This window comes from Macrobrachium rosenbergii, chromosome 52 (genome assembly GCF_040412425.1).
Source record: "Macrobrachium rosenbergii isolate ZJJX-2024 chromosome 52, ASM4041242v1, whole genome shotgun sequence".
NCBI classification, from domain to species: domain Eukaryota; kingdom Metazoa; phylum Arthropoda; class Malacostraca; order Decapoda; family Palaemonidae; genus Macrobrachium; species Macrobrachium rosenbergii.
In genome coordinates this window covers 18984260-19008427 of record NC_089792.1, presented here as the reverse complement: position 1 = coordinate 19008427, position 24168 = coordinate 18984260, and the positions used below count along the sequence as shown (strand labels likewise).

At 36.7% G+C, this 24168-nt stretch overlaps 1 protein-coding gene across 1 annotated transcript; it reads right to left on the bottom strand.

The window, feature by feature from the left end:
• Positions 1-810: 810 nt before the first annotated feature.
• LOC136833929 (uncharacterized) lies at positions 811-23906 on the bottom strand. The gene is given in 13 exon segments (XM_067096208.1): positions 811-2894; positions 4393-4562; positions 7984-8072; positions 9724-9901; positions 10207-10365; positions 12012-12110; positions 13677-14132; positions 16630-16803; positions 17957-18170; positions 20681-20793; positions 20795-20821; positions 22677-22731; positions 23761-23906. Coding segments are annotated over 13 exon segments (2034 nt in total). The 3' UTR covers positions 811-2740.
• Between the last annotated feature and the right edge of the window lie 262 nt (positions 23907-24168).

The following is a 24168-nucleotide window of genomic DNA, read 5'->3' as shown; positions in this document are numbered from 1 at the left end:
ATGCTACACAGAACTTTTTATTACAAAATGCTTGATAGTACACGGACCAGCCGGTGATCTAAAAGTGGAGGTGACACAGAAAACTTGAAGAAAAACCATCTTCGCTGAATTCTTTATTGTATGATGAGAAAAACATGGCAATCTAGGATGTTTCAAATAATGAACAATACCTATTCAGGAGAGAGGGTGTATAAATAAAATCCGCAGCAGTGATGAAGAATTTTAATATGGGGACCCTCATTTATGCGAGGAAATGTGCCAGTTGTCATAGAAAGTTTTTTCAGCGTAGAGTCAAGAAATAAAACCACTCTGCAGGACAAAACCTTTTCTGAATCGGGATTATTTGACTAAAGATGAGTCAGTTTTTTAAAAACAACACTTCACCAATACTGCTATTAACGAGGGGAACTCATTGGATCTTGGAACCAATCTTTCTGTTTTTCCACGCAGGAAAAAATGGAAGCGTGGAACAACTTGTTGTTTTCTCAGAATGATGAGAATTATGCAATTGTTTTCAGAACAATTTTTTGTAACATATATGATACATATATTCCGTTTGTATTATTACGTAATTATTACATCATTCTGAAGTTTATTTTACTGTTTACAGAACACTCCTCTCAGTCTGGGAAAAATATTTGAGAATAATTTTCAACTGGTCATTGGGTGCTGAGTCTAATAAGCTGAAACTAAACTTAAGCTCTTAGTAAATATTTGATTAACAAGGCTTATACTGGCTCAGCGTTGTGCAGCAGACTTCCTTGAAAGAATCCAGGTAAAAAAAGTCACATGAAAAAGTCACAGAAAAAAGTCACAGGAAAAAATAAGGAAAAATATCACAATAATCTTTTCTAAATAGTGACCCCAAGGGTTTTAACTCGGTATGTATCCACCTTTGCGGCGTGTTTAGTACAAGCCCGTTGGGGATTTCTGTGTAAACATAAACAAAAGACTGTAAATATCAAAAAGATACTGATCCCAAGAAATATTGTAATTTTTCCCCTGTGACTTTATTACCGTCCACCATAAATTAATGTGACTTTTCTTCTTGTGACTTTTTTCCCGTGACTTTATTACCGGCCACTTAATTTTCAACTGGTCGTTAGGACTGAGTCTAATAAGCTGAAACTAAACTTAAACTCTTAGTAAATATTTGATTAACAAGGCTTATATTGGCTCAGCGTTGTGCAGCAGACTTACTTAAAAATGACTGGATCCAGTGAATTATGAGACTCTACAAACAAAACTAGATTGTGACAATAAAGGCAATAATATAATATATTACAAAAGTGGGAACAATATAACATATGGCAAGTGTTTGCGTAATATGGCGTACAGGAAAAAGAAAACGGTTATATATTATGATAACAATGCATATTTACAAAATATTGTACTATCCAGCCAAACATCCGATTGGATGTACAGCTGTACAGGAATCTGAATCATATTTTCACCGAGTGCAATGAGCACCCACACAGGAAAGATGAACTTGAGAGAATCTCAGTGCGCTCATGTTTATGGGAAGGCGATGGAAAATAGTTGTACCGTTAAACAATTATCGGTGCTACCATAGTAGGCGGTCTACCTAGGGGATCAAATGTGTTTCGCCGTGTTTTGTACTAGCCCTCTGGGATCAAATATGATCACATGAACTTAAAGACATTTTGATCCCCGAGGGGCTAGTACTGAACACGGCGAAACTGTAAAACACGCAGATAGATCGCCTACTATGGTAGCACCCAATTGTCTGTCACTGCTAACTAGACACTGCATCCATACACTGGGTAGTTCGACTGCCTGCCTTGTTTTGCTAGTTTAATTATTTTTGCAGTGGTAAGAAGTTGGATCTGAGTAGCATAGCCAAGTACAAAAATTCCACGACTGAAAGTGATTAAATTGGGTGATTACATCGGCTTATTTCATATTCACAGCTTTAGTTTTCTACAAAACTTAGTGCCCCTTCTGAGGACTATCAGATTACATTGTTTACCACTGCAGTTGAATTCCCTGTTCTGAACGTCACTCACTTTTCCTTCATGGTGTCACTTTTACAGTTTATACAATTTAACTGACACATTAAATTTTCCTAATACCTCTTTAACTACACATGCAGGCAGTCTTTCCAGCAAGTGAGCATCACGTCTCATCTGCTCAGTGCACCATCTAAATCTGCAGTATTATATATTGGAGTTCACTTTTGTATAGTTATCTTCCCTAAACTTGAGTCACAGTGAGAAGTTTCAGAAAACAAAAGGGCAGCAGTTTATCTATTCCTAAGTAATAACAACAAATACCGACAAACAAAACACATCATTGACCCAACAACAATGGACTAGCCTTGTACACATGGGATCAGTTTGTAAAAAAAAAAAAAAGTGACAAAGTGGAGGAGACTTGAAGATGAAAGACTTGAAAATTACTGTAAAGGTTATTTATATAAAAAGAGATTTCAAAGGTCAAATAAATAAATTAGTTTCTATTTACCTCATGTGGCACCTAGGACTGAAGTGCTCTATCTACCCTCGATGCAGAGATAAAAATAATCTCTTAAAGACTGCCTCTGTAACCAACGCAAATTTAAAACCTTTTCCCGTGGTTCTACAATACATGTCTGTACAACAGCCACTTATAAAACTCCGTCATTAATCATATGCCCCAGAAGTGAAGTTATGGTGTCTGTCTTGTGAAGTGATATACCCACGAGGAAACAAAAATGAGATCTAACAGCATCCTGGGACTACTACCGTGGGCCCGATGACGAATGAGAGACTTGGGACCCATCAACACCGCTCCCGCCACAACTGAAAACGCCACAGTTGTGACTGCGTACGGCAGACATGACGTCATCGGCTGTCTTTTTCAATGCTGATTCCTCTGCGCTGCCTCTGTTCAGTCTGGAAAGCAAAAACTTCACTGAAAGAAGCTGTTTAAGCTCTAAATAATCTTACTTTTGGGCCAAATCATGATCTGTGAATTTTCACAATGCTCTTCAGCACGGTTTAGATAAAATTAGGTCTAATTTCCTTATTAATCCTTATATTTTATGGAAGCGATTTCGTCCCAAATTAAACTGACATAAAACAGCGTAACTTCATTTGGATTTTGTTACAGTATGACAGAGGACAATTCCAGATGTGATCATGTTTATAAAGATTGATGACCAAACCCTCAAGAAAGTGATTAAAAGTAAATATTTCTGTCAAGTTGGAGTTAGTCTTTGCCCCTTCATTAAAGCAGTTGAGTATATTATGAGTTTTCACAAGGCTAAAGAGTCTTGGAATTTTATCTATCCATTGGCGGTCCCTGTCATTCAAAAATGCTCCGACCATTTAGACTCACAAAGAGAACACGGATTTATGAAAAGTGCAATAACATAAGGTACCTAAAAGAGTGAGAGCAAATTCTCTTGCTATTACGTTAATTACTAAGTAAAACCTGATGCTGTTAGTTTTTACTTTCAAAAGTAGGTTGGAAATGGAAGTGATTCCAGTTGGATGACCGTTAATGATCTGAGTTAGTCTGCTGCTGAAAAATAAATTTGTTCCCCGAATAACGAAATCTTTAAGTTCCTTCAGCTCTAGCTTTTTCACCTTTCATGTCCCCATGGATTGTAAATTTGTAAATAAATCCACCTTCCTTGTTTCTTATAGATAAGTAGCTCTTCCCTTGTAGAGCCCTCTGTTACTTGGCCTAATTACATTACCATTGCTAATATGCCTGTCCATTTCAAAATCGAACCCAGGTAAAAAACTTACAGGAAAAAATTCACATTAATGTTTCCTAGACAATGATCCCTCGGGGTTTTAACCCCGTATGTATCCACCTTTGCGGCGTGTTTAGTGCAAGCCCGTTGGGGATTACCGTAAGAACATAAACAAAAGACTGTAAATTAATGTGACCTTTTTCCTGTGACTTTATCACCGGCCACTTCAAAATCACAAGGGATCCATTGTCGAGTGAATTTTAGCACGATTCTTTCAGGAATTTATGCTCCGGTTTGTTGTAGTTCTGTCAACTCTCTTGCCCGGCTCTGTATTCCAGTACTTACTCTTGTTTAAGGAAACATTCATCAGTTCACTTGTTAAAGAAAGGTGGTCAATCTAACCTTTCCAACGTTCATTGTATTGGTTTAAAATGTAAGATGTCCACATTGTCGACACCTGTTCTCAAAATGAACCTTGTCAAAAGCCCTGGTTCTCAATATTCTGCTTCTAATATGCGTTCACGACGTAGAATCTATCCTAAAGTTTACATAACAGGAAAGATAACAAAGCTGTCTCTATGGGATTTTCATTTTATACTTCTCTCTAGAAAATTTTGAAACATCAAGAATAGCTAAGGGCGTAGGAGCACAAAAAATACAAATTTTAAACAAGTGACTCTTCAGCTTACACTCTCAGGAACATATCCAAGCGCTTCTCGACGCTGTAGAGGTAATCGTCCCCAACGAAGGTCATGACGTCACAGAAAATCCTCTTGGAGCATTTCGATTCTGTCCAGGTCGTATATTGTTCCAGACGGTCCAGAAGTGTTGGCTCTCTCGTAGGGTATGGATCTAGCATCTGTAGGATGATAATGAACATAACAATATATTTTTCTAAATACTTTTTTGGATGTTAAACATTTAGGTAAGGGGAATGAAAAGATAAACCACTGTATTGATTTCACAAGTCTAGTTAATTTTTCTAATTGCAATGTTTCAGTTTTTTTAATCAAACTTGCGTCGTCATTTTAATTTGGAGTTGGGTTAGTAAACATATACAGAATATGATTTCAGGAATTATTCGTTTTAGAAGGAGTTAGGAAACAAACAGCCATAACAAAATATTTTTGAAAATCTACACCCCATTTAAGATAAGTAGACAAACATCTGCGATTCTGGGAGGACAAAAGACAGTTACCAGCCTTTGACATTGTCACTGTGGGGCAGGGAAAATATGTACCTGACGAGCTTCCTTTGTGAACGTATAAAGCACACATTACAATTCAGTAGAAATGAATGGGAGTGATTACAATCTTTGTTTCTAGAGCCATCCCAGGGAAAAAGATTGTTGAAAAAATATATAGATGGAGCTTTAATACGTCTAGGTAAATAGCTGGTCTGGATTGGATTAACGATTTTATTACTTTTGAGTGTAAACAAATTTGGTGGGTCAGTGGAGGAGGGGAAAGTTTACCTTTTGTGCATAACCTTTAAATTAATCAATAAATAAAGAAGACTTTTTATAAAACAGAAAAATGTGACATGTTATATATATATGACAAGCTTATATAATATATATATATATAAAGTTTTGAATACATATATATATATATATAATTTATATATATATATATATATATATATATATATATATATTATATATGAATGTATAAATATATATTATATATATATATATATATATATATATATATATATAATATATATATATATATATATATATATATATATATATATATATATATATATATATATATATATATATATATATATATATATATATATATATATATATATATATATATATATATATATATATATATATATATATATATATATATATATATATATATATATATATATATATATATATATATAATATCCTTCCCTTTATGAATTCGTTGGCCTCATATAAAGTACTTGAATAAGATATTACATTAAAATTTAAGTTGGCGCTGCCCGGTTACTGCTGCAAGATTGCTGCCATTCATTTTAGTGTTTGATCAATTGTTAAACGTCAGATTATCACAATGTTTTAAGAAAAGCTGCTCATACGTCATTTTTAAACATCCGAGCAAATTATAAATGCCAGTAATTTTTTGTTCTTATGAGTGTTAGCTATTTTATATTTTTCCTTGAAGACTGGACAATACGGTTCTAGGACAACTGCCCCCCTGGACAATTGCTCCCCTGGACAATTGCTCCCGTAGAACAACAGCCCCCTCGACAATTGCCCCCCTTTACACATAACTTGCAAAAACAGTTATATTAGTTCCCAGTCATTTAGAAAATAGTTACAGGCGGTTTCATCCATAAATAAACAATTCTCGAAGAAATTGTTAGTAATTACATAATCACTAACTGTCTGGTTATAAAAAATGTTAAGATAGTAAATACACGTCAACGACTAGTCTGAATTCAGACGTTTAGGAAATAATTACAGGCACTTTCCTCCATAAATAAACAATTATTGAAGAAATGATGACTAATTCATATTTACTGTCTATCTAAACAAATGTCTATAAAAAAAATTGTTAAGACAGTAAGTAGCAACAAGCCAATGTCTAGTCAGAATCCAATCTTGAACTGATTAGTGTATCTGCATCTACACCTCTCTCAAATATAAACAGAATAAATTCAATCACCCGTCATGGAGTTCGTCCAAAGTGAACGTGGTACAATGAAGTTATTTATGATGGTTACATATATGTGAAGCAGAAAGAATTGGCAAATAATGTTATATCTTATGAAAGTGAGAAACGTCGGTACAGCAACTGTAAAGCCAAATTTAAAGTTTATGGAAATGAAGCAGTTGGCCATGTAAATGGTCACACCCATGATCTGCAGACATATGCCGCCAAGAAGTCTTGTTTGTGCGGCAGGAAACAGAGAGGAAAGCTATTAGCACCCGAGAGACCGCACAGCAAATCGTTACCCAAACAATTCATTCAATATCAAATGGTTCCTCAACTCAACTACCACCTGTGAGACATATTCGACGTGGAATAAAGCGCTACAAACCAGGATTAATAGACTACTCTATTAATCCTGCTACAAACAAGCTGTCTGCGCTCTTCCCTCATCCTATGCCGTCGAACCTAACTGACAATGATCATTCCATTCGAGTACAAGATGGCAGCTGATGGTGAAGATTTTCTGCTTTATGATAGTGGATCGAGTAAGCAGCGCATCCTTGTGTTTTCCTCATCTACAAGCATCAGCCTACTGAAGAATTCAAATGATGGGTTTGGTGATGGGACGTTTAAAGTTGCACCCGAGCTGTTTTACCAACTGTACACTATTCATTGTTTTACTTGGAAAGAGTTATTCCTTGTGTTTCCGCTCTGCTACCAGACAAACAACGAGCAACTTATCAAGACATTCTCCAACAACTCATTATCAATGCAATGCTCAATCCAAAGACCTTCCTTATAGACTACGAACAAGCTGCTAGGAGTGCTAATGAAGAGTTCTTCCCCAACGTAACACCCAAGAGATGTTTCTACCACTTATCACAAAGCATATACCACAAGGTGCAATATGAGGGTCTCCAAAGTAAATACCAGACTGACGCTAATTTTGCCCTGCAAATTCGTATGATAACAGCTTTGGCATTTGTTCCGCCAGATAAAGTGACTGAAACATTTGAGACACTGCAAGAGACTTTGCCACCTGAACCTATCATAGACTGCTTCGAAGATACCAGGCGAGCTCCACGTTTCCCAGTTAGCATGCGTAGTTGAACATTTACCTCTTACTAACAACTCATTGGAAGGCTGGCAAAACCATATGTAAGCTAGCATTACTTCCTCTCATCCAAATATATTGTCCCTGGGGCAGTTGTCCAGATACCGGACAACACACGAGAGGGAAATGGTAAAGAAACAATACCGAATGCAAAACGGAAATTTATCTATTTAGGAAAAATGAATAGATTTAAAGGCAAATAATGAGGATAATGAGCAATATAAAATATTTAAAAGTGGAAGGAAAGGAATATACGATCATTTGCCAACAAACTGCCATCACTAATAGATAAACCATTACTTTCAACCTCTTTTAGTTATTAATAAAAGAGGAGCAGACAAAATGGGAATGCGAGGATAAATACAGTGTTCTTCAGCACATTGAACCAAATGAAGAAAACGAGAACTAAAAAAAAAAAAAAAGCTGCTTTGAACAGTGCCACTGGTATTTCCGATAACTGATTCTACCTGGATAGTGATGAAAGCTAATGAACAAAATAAGAAGGTATTTCTTACCTGGTACATGAAATCTTCCACTGGGTCATCCAAAGAGCGTTTTCCAATGGTGACGTTGGTTGAGGATGCCACAGCAATGGCGCCAATCGCTGGAAAAGTGAAAGAATGAATTTAGGTATAGACTTAACAATAATATAGAATGGGTAAACAAATCTATCTGCATATGTGTGCAAATTCATGCATGCATGTATACATGCACACAAACACATTCATAAATATGTATATTCATAGATGTGCATGTATGTATGTATGTTCTTAAGTTTATTTCTTTGTTTTATTTTCTTGCTATAACTATATAGGTTATGAGTCTGTGAACTTCATTTCCTTAGTCATTTAGTCATTTTTCATATCATGAATTGGCAAGAATGCTGTTATTTTAATTTTCTGGTATTTTACAGAAGTGAGTGTGTGACTCGTATAGAAGCAGCTCATCTGCCAACGAGGGGGCATTTTCTCCCGGAAAGGGGTCAGCAGCCCTCCAGTACGACTTCCTCTTCCTTGGCACTTATTAAATTTGCATCACAAGACACCGGCACTTCCAGGGTGATGGGTCTGGATAATGAAAAAAAGTTAGGTTGTGCAAGGTAATTTCAATGTAAAGGTAAGTGCCAAAGAAATACATGGAGTATTTAGTAGGCCTGGAATTCCTTGTGTAAACGGGAATGAAGAGTTATGGGTGTGATTTTGGAAAGGGGCTTGAATGTTAAAAACAGGTAGTTTCCAAGGAAAAAAATGTTCGTGTGCATACTTGGAAAAGAGAATGTTGTGAGGAAAATTGTTTGGTATATCACATGGTACTACCCAGCAGATGGAATAGCAAATTGTTATTTTAAAATATTAATGGAGGAAATGTTAGAAAGAAACAAATCATTCGCACACATAACTGAGGAATGTTTCATTATGGTTTGGTATTCTCACCTCAAGCATTCCCTCATCTTCGGGGAAATGGAGAGAAATGACCTTTTTTTCATCGGACGAGGAAACTGAAATGTTTCTCCCATGTGAAACAGGATAATCACACTACCTCACTGGTAACAGAAATATTCGTTGTTGGCTATTTTTCATAAACTCCGTTTCAGTAGGGAACTTTGGTCTTCACCTTTGTTCTCTGTCCTGGAATTAACAGCAGCACTTTGTTTTGCAAAGCATCAGATTCCACATTCTGTTCAGGCGTCGCGATGTCACAGTGCCCAGTAACATACGATTGTCGTTTTCATCACTGTTAAGTTGCTGAACATTGCGTGGTAGCATTATGAATATTTTAGGGACTTGTAATGTTACTTTAGGCGGCCATGTTCCTTTGTCTTATTTTCATAAAAGTACTTAATATTCAATTTCCATTCATTCAGTGTTATATTTTTCACTGAGTGCTTTCAATCTATTTGTTATTCTATTTCTGTTTTTCATACTATTTTTAGTACTGGTTTTTTCTTCTTTTCAGTTCAGTTCAGGTTTTGGTAAAATTTATGAAGCTTTACGTTTTGTGGCCCACGCGTGTCGCTTATGAAATTAAGCGAGTCCGCAACACATGAAACGAAAAAGATGTTGAGCACCGCTAATTACTCTAACAACACTCATAGCAACACAGACAGCATTGCAGACAGAGAACGTTAGTGACTGGTAAAATTTAGTACAGCATGTAAATTAGGCGACACAGCCACTAAAAACATTAAAAATTAAGGTTTCTCCTAACCACATAAGGGTTATATTTTTTTCTTTGCTCGGCTCCTAGAGACTCACCAATGGCAGTCAGGGCAGCAACTCCAGCCACCACTGGAACACCCCCTCCGTCGACTGTCCTGCTGATGTAATCGTTCATACTCAGCAAGGAAAATGGCTCCGAATCGCTCTGAATTCCCAGGCTGTGGGAAATCCTGCTTCCAACGTTAAACATTGGGTCGAGTACGGGAGATGCCATCTGGAATAGAAAATTTAGATATACTCTTAAACGGGTCCGGTGCTGGAGAAGCCAACTAGTACAATAATGGACATTCGACAGATTCAGTAAAACGAACCTATTTGTTTTGAAGAATTGATTTCAGGTGTGATTTTGTTTTGCCTTATATTAAGTTTCGTTGCCTTCCTGAGGGCATCAGTTGAATTCATTCATTCTGTTTGATATCTGCTACCACTGTATATTTATCTTCAAACATAGGAAAGATTTCTGCTACCACTGTCTATTTATCTTCACAGAATAGAAAAAAGATGGCAAAGTTCTGTTACCTCATAGAGTTTCTCTCCAGCCTTCATGAAAGGTTCAATCATCTTCTTATAGATGGGCTTCTTAGTCGAAGGCTCTTGCACAACGTCGTACGGGTCGTAACTGGTGTAGGAGAGATCTCCTGTGGCAGACAGCGCGTGTTCTACAACTTCTGAAGAAGCCTGTGGTCGTTATGAGTACACGTTATTGAAAAAGATATTTTGCACAAAGAGCATAAAGTCCTGATCCTGCTATGGATACTGCTAGAATGAAGCTCGTTACAGGAGCCGCATGTCAAGAGAAGTTCTGTATTATGTCACAAGAATTAATATAAAACAACTTCGTGATTCTGTCAGGAGTACGGAACAGGTAGAGAAAGTCCCAACTTTCCTAAAGCTGTCATTTTGGCAGAGATTAGACATATTTATATATCGTTACTCAGCAAAGATTTTGAAGATTCCTGTCATATTTTTATTTCCTTACTCAGTAAAGATTTTGAAGATTTCTGTCACGTCGAAAAAACTAAAACATTGTAAAAATTTAGGTAAGATGGAGCCGAAGAATTGAGCCTGGATGAGATTACGTGAAAAAATAAAATGCGTGGAGGGATTTGACTGGTCACCCTTCACGTCACAGTCTTGACTAGAAGTTAAAATAGAAAATGAACTGCGATTCGAAGAATGTTTAAAGAACAGTACAAGACATCAGCCAGTCATGTTTGCAGAATGCTTTGTGTTCAGTCAGGAGTCCCTTAACTTATAATGATGGGAAAAAGGATACGACAGTGTATATATCAGTTGAGTTTATTGCTGCAAACATTGCTGTCACAGTAGTGAAAATATTTCAGAGTACAGGAAGGGGGCATTGAGTTAAAAGGACATGACTTCTAGAAAACGGTTGAATGGCGGAAAAGAGTTGTATGACGCTACATAGAAATACAGAGAAATCAAAAAAATTAGATGGTACATTGTAAAAACATTCTTAATAGCAAGTGTGTGATATAAAGAAAATTTAAATAGTGAATGGTAGTCATAAAATTGTAATTCATTACCTGCTAAAATTCAGCTTCATTTTAGCAAGTAAGTTCAGTTTGTTATGATGAATATCCAAAAAGACAGAAAAATCTAATCTGACGGGAGGAGCGACAGGGAATACATAAAGTTTATGGCAATAGATGCAAGAGAATTGTTGGACTTGAAACAATGTGATTGCTGATTTTTATCATAAAATCATTCAATTCAGCGTCAAGGACATAGAATCAAGACAGAACATAGGAAGAACGACGGCTGAAGACATGTGAAGAGCTCTTGTCTTTATTACCGGGATTTAGAGCAAGTTTTGCACTCGCGTCTCTTAATGAAAATAACTCATATTTAATAACCACCTAATTCTACATTTGGCTCAAAGAACAATGAATGAGTCTGTTAAAGTGTTTTGCTACTTCCAGTGGTGTTACTAATCAGAATTTTATTTTGTCACTGGAATATTTCTTTAGCTTTGTATCTCGTGTACAAAGTCTTTGCTCAAATCCATATTGCTCTTGCTTATCATCTATCACTTTCATGTGTATCGCAGTTTTGCATGTATAGAAAACTACTTGTTCCTGTCTTGTGACCGAGTAAGAAGTGGGTTTTCCTAAACTGTTACCTATGTTCATGAGTTCATGAAAGAGTATATAATTTCAATGTATGTTTTGCCTTCATAGCGAGCCGTTTGCAAAAGTAAGTTACACATTTCGGACTGTCTCGTTCTCTTATTATTTACCCTTCGTGGCCTTTCTCTTCTTTACCTGACTTTGTGCCTTTCATCCTCCAATATTCTTTGTTACCTTAATGTTGTTCCTGTGGAAGGGGCGACGGCGTATGGATTGCGCTTGTTGCGTTGGGATTGGAATAGGAATGGTGAACGTGGGCGCCCCTGGGTGAGCCTGCGGATGAATGGGAATCGTGAATTAATTTTCATCTAAGAATGGAAGTGTTGTTTCGTTTCCTTGTGACAGAGGAGGAAATATAAATCTGAATCTTAACATTTTAACACTAGCACATTACATCACTTTGATACAAGGCAATTTAATGGTTATTTTCATTGGAACTTTCATGGGTACTTTGTCATGCATGGGCGACAGCTAGCTTCTGCTTCTTAGCTCAGTAATTTTTTTTGAAATAGATAACAGTTAGATGTATCTTTCGAACTCATTATTAGGATAATAGGCAGATTAATTTTTTTCTGTAATGTAAGAAACTAGCATCTTCTTAGTGCTTATCAAGAAGCTTTCTGGTGATAAAAGCCAGTCACCAAAAACAATTCCTGTAGTCTACAATGTTTAGACAATCAGAACAAAAAATAGGAAGTAGTAAATGATGAGAAACTAAACATTTATAGAAACATAGCATATTTTTACTGTCCATTAAAGCTTCTCCTTCTGGAAACTAAAAATTCAGGAATAAACTAAAGAAAAACGGAAGATATTTCGACACTTCAAACGTACTTAAATTATATGTTTGACTGCACTGATAACGTGGTTGTCAGATTGATATTTACAACCACAGATTCTGTAAATGCTAGGGTAGTATGGTTCCTCATTTTATCATTTGTAATATCTTTTATTGTTATGATGATAAGTACAATAGCATACAAATAGACAACACATTGTTTATAGATTTATAATAGATTACTTTAAACACAGGATCTAATGTTTTGAAGAATACTGCTATCTACTTCCAAGATATTCGTGACATACTTCGAAAGGACTTTTTGATACTGAAGTACTGACAATGCTGAAGTTGCCTCTCTGATGCAGAACTTTGAAGATTCCAGAAAAGAAAATAGCCTAGTATGGGTTTTGTTTGTTCCTTTAATAAGGGGATAATAGCCATAACTTGGAATGTTGGAATGAACGTGCAACAAATCCAATTTGAGGCCCTTTGCTTACACAAAGAAAATTATGTATGCGTCTGAGGTCTGCAACTAAGTAGGGCAGACTTCAGATATAATACTCAGTAGAGTACCTCTTTAATGCCAGCAATGTTACATGTTCATAATTTGAGAATTCCTAACTAGTCCCTTAATTCCGAGCAATCCATAGGAATCTTCGGAACATCATGACTTGCAGGATGTCACATTCATGTTAACAAAACACAGATTCAAACTTTGTCATATAACATTTTGTAATAATCTTTATCATAAGAATTGTAGTCAAGGTGCACAAAAATAATTCAGTCATTAAATGCATGAACACTTAAACATGTAACCTGCAGCAGAGCCAGGTATTGGCTTTATTTATTGACTACTCGTACAGTTTGGTATGGAATCTGGTTTCTGTTGCGTTCTAATAATTTGATGTAATGTCATTTAGTGACCCTGGAACCTGCAGAACTATTACTATTTGCCAACATTACAAATTCAACGAAGGAATGAAATATGATACTATTGTTTGTACAATACCTGCTTAAAAATCCACAGAGAATCAAAAGAAAAAGTAACGGAAAATTACCTGGAAAGTAGTGTCCTTGATTATGAAGTTGCTGTGGTCGGCCTGGAAAACAGTAGGTGGGGCGTGTGGGGGAGGGGTGAAAGGTAGCTGATGGAACTGACTGTGACCATGTTCATGGAATGGGACCTGGTGCACGGCAAAGCTTTCAGAAGGATTAGACTCAGGTCCAAAGGGAACGGGATTCGACAGCGAAGTCGCAACGTCATTGGAGGAAGACACCCCAATAACATTCAGAGACGGTTCAAATGCCTGATGCTGCACAGGAACACTGACGCTCTCAGCCGTCACGAGAGATGGAGCCTCCACAGTATGGAGGGACACACCCGCGGAAGCACTTTGAGATGGTGGCTTAGCTGCGGACCCTGTTCCGTATACGACGTCATTTGAAGAGCTGCCTCGGGATGTGTCAAAGCGAGAGTTGCTGTTGGGAGCAGCCAGGTAGCTGTAGCTTACCACCTGGTAAGAAAAATCAGGTGTTATTAGTTATATAAATGACAATGGAAATAATTGAATATACATTTTCTGAATCCCAAAATGACTTGTAAATCGACTTCTTTTTATTGCAAGCAACGCAATTCTAAACAAGGAAACATCCTTTATGAAGAATGACGTAAATGCGAATCATATTTATGAAGTGATGAGTTGACCATCCGTAGACTGCACGTAATTAATTACTTACTTAGTCGGCCTAGTATAGCAAATAAAAGAAACAACAAACAAATTTCATGCTAATGAAAGCGCTTCATTACTTCACTTCAGTTATTTTTGTCACTGTGCACCGTAAAGTTATCAATACTGTAGGTTGATGATCCGCTAAAACACAATTGCTTTAGACAGTTATACTTACAAACAGTTTTGTTTTTAGCTTTACATTTCAAAATCAAAAGACATCGTCCTTGGTGAATCTTTCCAAAAGGTGGAATATGATTTACTGTTCACTGGCAAGAAGTTATTTTTCATTACTCTTTTCTCTGAAAACGAGAATAAGTCTGAAGATTTAGTATCATATTTTGAGTTTATTATGCAACATGCATTTCTCCCTTGGTGCCCCTGGTACCATGCATATAAAGTCATTTGAAATCCCCATGAAAGATAACAAATTATGAAAAAGAAAGGAAAGGGCAAATGTCTGTAATACAGCTTATGTATTTTTTCTTTCAATAGAATCGTAATTGATTCTAGAAGAGCGCAGCTTCCGTCATGTTTACATGTGTTTTGGAAACATAGCAAGTGCAGGTGACTGTTTCCACCGTGCAATATAACAGCATTCATGACAGATTACCTCCACCCGAAAAACATATCCAGGCTTCTTGCAATATACACCCCTTGCAACATTTCAACATTTCATTTGCATATCGAAAGGAACTTTTCGTTGTTACGTCGTCCATCTACTTACCTTTCAGTTTGCTAAGCAAGTCTGTCACTCTGTTGCAGTAGATAATGGAAACATCAGTACTCAGAGAAGTAGTGGAGTTTATTCAGTAATGTAAATATACCTGCTGTTCACTGTCTTGGTAAAGCAGAACGAGTACTGCTTCTTTGCCACTACTTTGCCTGCTCAGTGACAAGAGTGACTAGCTAAAGTAGCCTCAGTTTTTGGCTTTGTAGTTTAGAGTGGCTAGTGTTCTCAGCTTGCTACATTTGGGTATTTCAAATATTGCAGACCTCTTGTCATAGACGCAGCGATGATACTGTTTGAACTGGGATCAACCAATAAATTGCAACATGATCTGATATTGGTTCAGCTAGGTTTTGATCTTCAGGAATACCTGAGACCATTAAGGTAGGAGGAAGACTCAATGTTTTACCACTGAGTTAAAATGCAATAAACGCATCTTTAGTCCCAGAAAGGTCGGCAACAGCCCATTTTACCAGAAGGGTAACTCAGGTTCTTAAGGAGTCTTCAGCTGGGCACCTGGCAAATACCATATCTAGTACTGTAACAGGCACCGTAGGAAAAAAGACTGAGTGGACATCCGCACACGCACTGGTGAAGTAAGACAATTTACTCAGTTGTCTTATTGTAAGGTATGGTTACCACTGGCTTCCACACTGAAAGACCTCCATCATTCTTACAGCATCCATCTTTGAATCAGAGAGCTACTTCATAATAGAAGGTAATAGATTCACCACAGACCCACTCATAAAACAGTAGAATTCAGTGGTTCTTAACCTTTTTATTACCACACCCCCTCTAAGAATCCTTCCCTCCACAACCCCTTGCATGTATGAGTAAAATTCCCTCCCAGGTTTAAAAGAAAATAAAAAAAAAAGAGAAAGAGAGGGGATTCGAGGGTTAGGGAGGGAGGCAAATAATTACAAAACATGGTAAGCCCAAGGAGCTGACGCTCCCCAGGTTAAGAACCACTGCACTAGATGGAATAGATTCTTCAAGAGATACCCCTTCACAACTGCGGGAATCGTGAGAGGTATGTTTGTTTCCAAGTCATTCAAGGGACAGTCAAAACTTGGATTTGTTATTCTCATGTATGCTTTTTGCATGCAATGTTTTGAATTCTTGTTCAAGTTCTTTTGTTACAGATGAGACGAGAGTGGCAGACAGAAACGTAATAAGAAAAGAATTGAGCGTTCCTCCTAGTTCGGCTTTTTTAAAGCTTCACCAGATTTGTAGAATGAACTCAGCAACAGCAGCAAAAGCCACAAAAATAACAGCCACAAGAACAGCAAAAACTAGATAGGTACTAATAGAAGCGTCAATCATAGAACTAGAGAAGTGCAGGGAGCGGCTAAGAAGCCGTTAACTCTAAGTTCTCAGCAAGCGTAGAATGAAAACTGCATGAAGTCTCTAAAACAAGAATGAACAGTAAGAAAAGTAATCCAAAACCCACTTGATGTAAGATTGTATCTTATCATCTGCTCAGCATGACGAAGTCAGAAAACCTCAGTTGACAAGACAATTAGCCGGCTACTTTCTTCCACTCCCGAAACTCACCTTCTCCGAAGAGGTCGACAGACTGTCATCCTCAAACGACGACTCCGCGATGACACCAACCCTCTCGTTATTATAGTACTTTCTGTAGTAGAAGGCAGGGTATTTTCGTGCCCCTCTGGATCCTGCAGCTGAAGTAGAGTGACCTCTTGAAGGCAATGGGGCGATAACGCCCTCCTGGAAGGTGCAGGAGCAAAATGCTGTGTGTTGGGAAACTACAAGTTTTGTTCCAGCATCTAAGACTACAAGCTTTCTAATTCTTACAATGCAACTTCACAAAGACATACGAGTGTAATACCGGGATTCTGTAATCTTAGTGCCTACAAATAATATACATTAGAAAATGTTTGTTCTTATCAAATATAATGATTTGATATTAACTTACATCTACTGTGCTTCTATGTGGAGTTTCAGCCTAGGTCATATTTTGTAATCCTACTTGGTCATAAGTATTAACGTTTGTACAGATGATTTTATGATTATGTACAAAAATTATATAAATAGAACTAGCGCTTCCTGTTTTCTATTTCGTAGGGTAAGCACCGCGATTGCGTGATGTCCATTTTGTTATAAATTTCTGAATATAAAATGTCTTCGTTAATGACGTTAAACTAGTTACCTACACAAACGAAGTTCGAGGGAGCTTGTGGTCTCACTCTAAACTGTGTTTGTCTGTTCACAAGATATCTTAAAGCGCCATTGATAAATATCATTTAAATTTTGTGGGGACTGGTTAGGGGCAATTAGAGATAAAAGCTGATGGTTTTGTTTTATTATTTTGCATCTACCAGAAGACATCTTAAAACTTGAGGATGCGTTTCAATGAAATTTTGTGGGGTGGGGTGGGCTGGGGGATGGGGTTGGGTGGGGTGGGAGCTACTTTCAAAATGACTTTTCAGGAAGTATATAGTTTTTAGGCGCTTTCTGAATTTTCCCTACAATGTTTTATCTGTATGTAAAGAGCGATGGAATGGGGATTGAATAACGGTTTCAAGACCAGTAAACAACTAAAAAAGGGAAAATGAGTACCAGAGAGTGAGGCCTTGATCCAAAAGGTAATTACATATTGTTTCTTTTATTATAAACGAATGTTGTCTTGATATCCTTGTAGACTTTCAGAAAGTAATTGTTCGCTTTTTGGAGTCAATTCCTTCACATCGGAAGGGAAACGAAGCAGTTATTATCCAAGTTTTGTCACTAATGATTAAAACACGTTTGGAAAGTTCTTACCTTCTCTAGCAGGATCTCGTTTTCTTTCAAAACGGGACCAGGGTTTCTCCAATCTATTTTTCCCAAAGCAAAAGGATAACAGAACTGATCTTGAACTTACCCGGGTCGGATTATCTCTGAAAATCCACGAGCCAGAGCCCGAGCCTGAGCCAGAGTCAGAAACAGCACGACCGGACGCGGATGAGTCCTTGGTCAATATGCGTGCTGTGCGGTCATTCTCGGCTCTCTCGTTCGAATGCGTGGAAAGGGCACGGCCTTTGATGCCGTTCATCCTGAGCTCGTCTTCTGGCGTTATGAGCTTGTTATTGACGATTCTGAATGGTGTGTTTCGAGGAGAGAAAAATGAGGGTAAAGAGAAAAGAAGTTGGTAACGATAGTTTTAATAGAAGGGAGAATTGACAGTATTTCAAGATATTTCTGTTTTTATGGTGTTCATTTGCGTGAAGTGTAATAGATTATTATGGTCACATTGGGTTATCTAGTTAGTGCTAAGTAATATTCCTCCTTATTTCTTTTGCACAGACACACATACAAGACACATACATCCATCCATAAATACACATACATATATACGAGTATATATATATACATACATACATACACACACATATGTATATATATACACACATATATATATATATATATATATATATATATATATATATATATATATATATATATATATATATATATATATATATATATATATATAAAACCAGATCGAGGCTGACTGACATTGGTAATGATGGAAATGATAGAGTATTACCCATAAACCATTCCTCCTTCGAGGGTAGCTCTGGGGAAAAACAAAGCATTCACTGCCAATTTTATTTAACTTTGAATCAAGATCAAACTCCTGTGTAGTAAACTGCTTCTCATAGCAGTGCTGAATGCACATCAGCAGCACTTTCACACCTCCACACGCTTTGCGTTAACCATTCTTAAATATTGTATTTTTATTGAAAGTTCTTAACCGACTCTCACACAGTCATTCCCTTCATAATTCTCGCCATCCGTTAAAAATAACGTTCCTTATTACAGTGATTTAACCTTAGTGTCTCCTAAATTCCTGTTGTAACAGCTAGTTAATAACCACCAACCGCCAACCTTCCACCATCCCCACCCACCTCTCTCTCTCTCTCTCTCTCTCTCTCAATAAATCTGTCAAGTCATCATCGTCACGGTAACTTTCCCGTCGACTATTCATCACACTGTTATTTTTCACTTTCATCTCACTCACCCTATAATTAACATTAATTTAGCCTCTCGTGTAATTAACGAAGGCGATTTTTCCTTCCATTCTGTTGTGATACATTTTTTCTTCAGTGATGCACATCTGATATACTTAGATGATTCAATTTTAATTATACATATGACGTAACTTATGTTGCTGTCTAATGTGAGTCACATCAGCAATTTTATGACATCAAATTCTACATCATTTTATCAGTAAGACGTCATGCTCGCTTGACATCATTTCAAACTGAGATCACGTTGGTCCTTTGTCAGTTTTTCCACGACGCTTTAAATGTTCGATAACTATTTAGAGTATGCTCTTAACCTATAATCCTTCAAATAAAATTTCTGTTTACAATTACCCTTGACATTAAATTTTTAATTTTCGTCTTATGAACGAAACCTGAGAGAAATTTTTCTTCTACAGCAAAACCAACAGTAGTTTTCTCGAGGAATGACGGACAAGTGATAGGAATTTGTAGATACATTGTTGTTATTTTTTGTTCAACAAAAGTCAGTTTCATCTAAGAGGGTAGGTGGCTTTAGGGAAAAAGCAAGAAATTGGTTATTGCAAAATTCATCTCACAGCCAAGTTATATAAATAAAAAAAATATTAGCAGAACCTCTAACCTTTATGTACACTACAAAGTTCCGACGCATCTAGAGCGAGCTCTAGCAAAGTCGGCAGGTAACGATTCTCTCTTGTAAGCAGTTCCAGCCATCCGTAAATCATACACTTGTAAGTCTTCCACTTAACCTTCTATGGCTCCGCTACAGACACTTTGCCAACGTATGTGTCTCTGTTTCCTGTTCTTATACCTGACAATTTTTTATTTTTCCAATTCACATTATTTACAATCCATAGATCCAATAGCGTGCTGTGTGACAGTCAGACACCTCGTGGTGAAGAGGAAGAGTAAAGTTTGGAAACCTCTTGTGGTTTTCACTAAGATGTAGTCATCAACTGTGGTTTTATTATTTGATCATTTTCATGACTCTGACTTGGTTTTGTTTTTAGCACTAGGATAGTTTCCTACAGTGTATGTGCGTCTCCTTCAACAGACGCTCAAGACAAACTTTAACAATAACGCGGTATAATGATCGCCAGTATTTAAATTTTTGCCTAAAGATAACTTTAGGTTCCTAGAGGAAGAGAGCTTTCTTTCAATATCCTTAGTCAATGTCCACTTAGGTAGATTTACAAACATTTATCTATTTCACACACACACACACACACACACACACACACACAAACACACACACAAAACTGTTATCCAACTGGAATAAAACAACACACTCCGGGTAAACTATGCCTACCTGTCACTTGAAGCAACAAAATGACCAGACTTTATCTGTAAATCCTCCCCTGTGAAAATTTGTACGTATTTATAAATGCTAAAGATTCCAGTGAGAGGAGACACCTTTAAATTCATCTACAGCATCGACTTTGGGCATAATTAATTCATCCATAAGCCGCAATCCTATCATTCAAACTGACCCACAGATTCCTACATCATTTACAAACGTACCCTATTTCTGTGCAACTCAGTGACCCGTTGTGACCTCAGAATTCCGACCGTGCCCTCACCTGGCATTCCTGTAGACCTTGGTATCTGAGGGATCATCGGGTTCCCTTACACCATGGATGATGGGTATGCCGTCATCCCCAATTTCGATGACGCGACCTTTTCGGGCATCTCCCTAGGACGGTTATCACGCCTGAGGTCACCTGCAGGCCAAACCAGGTCATGGAGAGGTAACCGGTCGTGAAAAAGGAAGGGAAGTGGAAGATGGAGCGAAAATTCAGTTTTAGAAGCAAAGCTGTTTTGGAGCGTTTACTTTTTCCCCATGATTATGGACCTTTTCTTTTTTGAAGGAGTTTCGATGAATTAAGTGCTCTTTTTCATCTTCTTTGTTATCATTATTTCCATAAAGTGCAGACGAATGGAAATGTTTCTAACAGTACAATGACATTTACAACTTGATTTCTATAATAAATTATATATGGAACGAAATCAAATATTTTTTTTTTCATTTCTGAAGGAATATATATCATTTTAAATGTTGACATGACGTTCAAATTCAGTTGAGAAGACAAAATCTGAACATGGACATATTTTTGTAGATTTGAGATTTTCTTTAGACTGTGACAGAGATCACGGACTTGGGCTCAGTCTATCAAAACAGCTTGACTTACAAAACCGGTTCTGTTGCTCCAACAGAACGGGTTTTGGGACAGGGGAAAAAAGGAACTTTCAGGATGGGGATGACAAGTATTAAAAAAAATGACAGGTATCATAAGTTTAAATGCATAAATAAATTTGAAATACATAAACAGAACAAGAAGGTAAAGATAACTTCAAGAGGACGATGAAAACTGAAACCAGGTAGTCATTTTAGTGATCTGTATATTAATGATTTAATTTTTACAGACTTTGAAATCATTCATTCATAATGTATAAATTACTGTATCGATAAAATTAATTTTCATTACAGGCTAATTTACACACACATGGTAATTATGATAATTACTTGGATCATATCAAAGACTCGTGAGATGAGAAAGTATGTAACTATCTTCTAAAATTTGGCTATTCATAATGAAACAATCGGTTAATTATTCGAATTCAGTTTGTAAGTGAGGAGTACATTATAATTTACAAAATATGAAAGAAAAATCTAAATAGATTTTTAATTACTTATTTACAAATACTGACGCGTAACACTATAATTTTAAATAAAAATCACTCACACAGTGAATCATTTGAATCATTCAGTCATAAAGTGTTAGTAAAGCATAAATGCGTGAGGGTGACAAAACTAGAAACTATAAAAAGCAGTTTCAGTTCCTTCTAGTAAAGTGTATTCTAGTCTAGTGTTCTAAAGTGGGGTTAGTAGGAATTAACCCGAGTCTGACTGGATCGACGAAAACACTCACGGAAAGCAATGGGGTTACAATTCACTGGGCTGTGACGAAACGAATGTTGGGCGAATGGGTCTACTGTACAATAGATATCTAAGCTCAACGAGGCTAATACTGATAGTTTTTCTATTATTGTTATTATTATCTTAAGGAATCACAAGAACAATCTTTAATTGTGCATCGAGAAGAGCTATCACGTAATTGTAACTTGATTTACAATGAACTGGAACGCGATTAAGGAAACCCTTGTGGAATAAGGACTCAAAAAAAATTAATTTGCTTTGAAGTGAAGCTCCTCCGAACAAAACATGAAGCAAGTCCAGAAATAACATTGATAAAAATGATAAAACGTTAAAAAGAAAAGTTTCAGAGACAAGTAATGATTTGTCGACAGTTTATGATATGAAGAAATTGAAGTTCTGAACATTATAGCAGACAGACACACCAAGAGGGAAAACAGTGGTGAGATCAGTTTATTTTCAGCTCAAGAGAAAGACTGTGCTGGCATAAGGCCAGTTTAAACTAAAACAACATCGCGAAGTCGAGATTCAAAGAAACTAATGAAAAGTAACGTGATGTACGAAGCTACCGAGATAAGAACTATTGGCTATCAATTGTGCTGTTAAAGACTTTTCATCCCTAAAAACAAAAGTCGACTTACCTCCATTTTCGAATTCATTAAATGCAATAATTGCTTAGATGAATTATGCATGCATCTGTGGAATGCAAGACTTCATGCAAAATGCGCTTGGATTCTTCAATAAATTTCGGTGCTTCAGATCAAATAAATTCCGTTTTTTTGAAGCGGTTAAGCAATTCAGTGGCTTCCCGTAATTTCACAAACGGCAGAAAAAAAAAGAAATATTATAAGAATTAAAACAAGCAAGCAGCAAGACCTGAATGAATTGAATGAGGATTTTAATTATTATGTTGTATATGATCATGAAATTTGAGAGAGAGAGAGAGAGAGAGAGAGAGAGAGAGAGAGAGAGAGAGAGAGAGAGAGAGAGAGAGAGAGAGAGAGAATCTCTTGAATCTTATTTCTTTTTCTGTGGCATATTTACTTTATTTTCTCTTTTTTTCTACTTTGTGAATTTACCGAAAGCCCCCAAGTAAACTCGCAAGAACTGGCATGCAATATTTTGCATAATTAAAATCATGCATCCCAGTTTTTAGTCATTCAGTATGTTTCAGTCTATATAAAGATACTGCCAGACACTTACATACACTGTGCACGCAAATCCATTCTCATATATATACATAATGTACAAAATTGCACATGTATATACATATATATATATATATATTATTATATATTGTCATATATATATATATATATATATATATATATATACATATATAATTTATACATACATCAGGATCGGACTCAGGATCGAGACCACTGCCAACCAAGCCACTTGTGTGGCTTGTTTTTATTTCTGTTCCGTCTTTCAATTGAAAGTGTTGATTATCCTGAAGTGAGTCCGAAATTTATTTCTGTTATACATGTGATTGTTTGTTGATTATTTCTATATATATATATATATATATATATATATATATATATATATATATATATATATATATATATACGAACTAATCGATGATATCTACATAAATCAGAAAGTCCTTCACCAACAAATCAGTCATTCTGTTACCTGACGTCATGGGTCACCGTCAAAAGCACAATTACTAAATCAGTACAACAACAAAAAAATATATCGAGAAAGTAACTGGTCTCATACCTGTACAGGTGGGGCACCGCCAACGATTTACCGTCCCGTTTGATCGTCTCCACGACGGTGGGGACCGCCATCTCCATCCCCGAGGGACGGTCGGGATTTTCGGCAGGATTGTCGATGGACTTCCCCCACACCGCCAACACCAACATCGCCAGAACTAACGTCGAGGATGTCATCCCTCCTGGAAGGTAAAGGGGAAATGTGATGAGGACTTCTCTCTCTCTCTCTCTCTCTCTCTCTCTCTCTCTCTCTCTCTCTCTCTCTCTCTCCAAATAAAATTATCAAAGAGTACAAACATTGTGTATAGATTTATTTATGTCTCTAAATTTCCTTCTTTTGTCTCTCTCTCTCTCTCTCTCTCTCTCTCTCTCTCTCTCTCTCTCTCTCTGCGTGAATAGAATGGTGAACGAG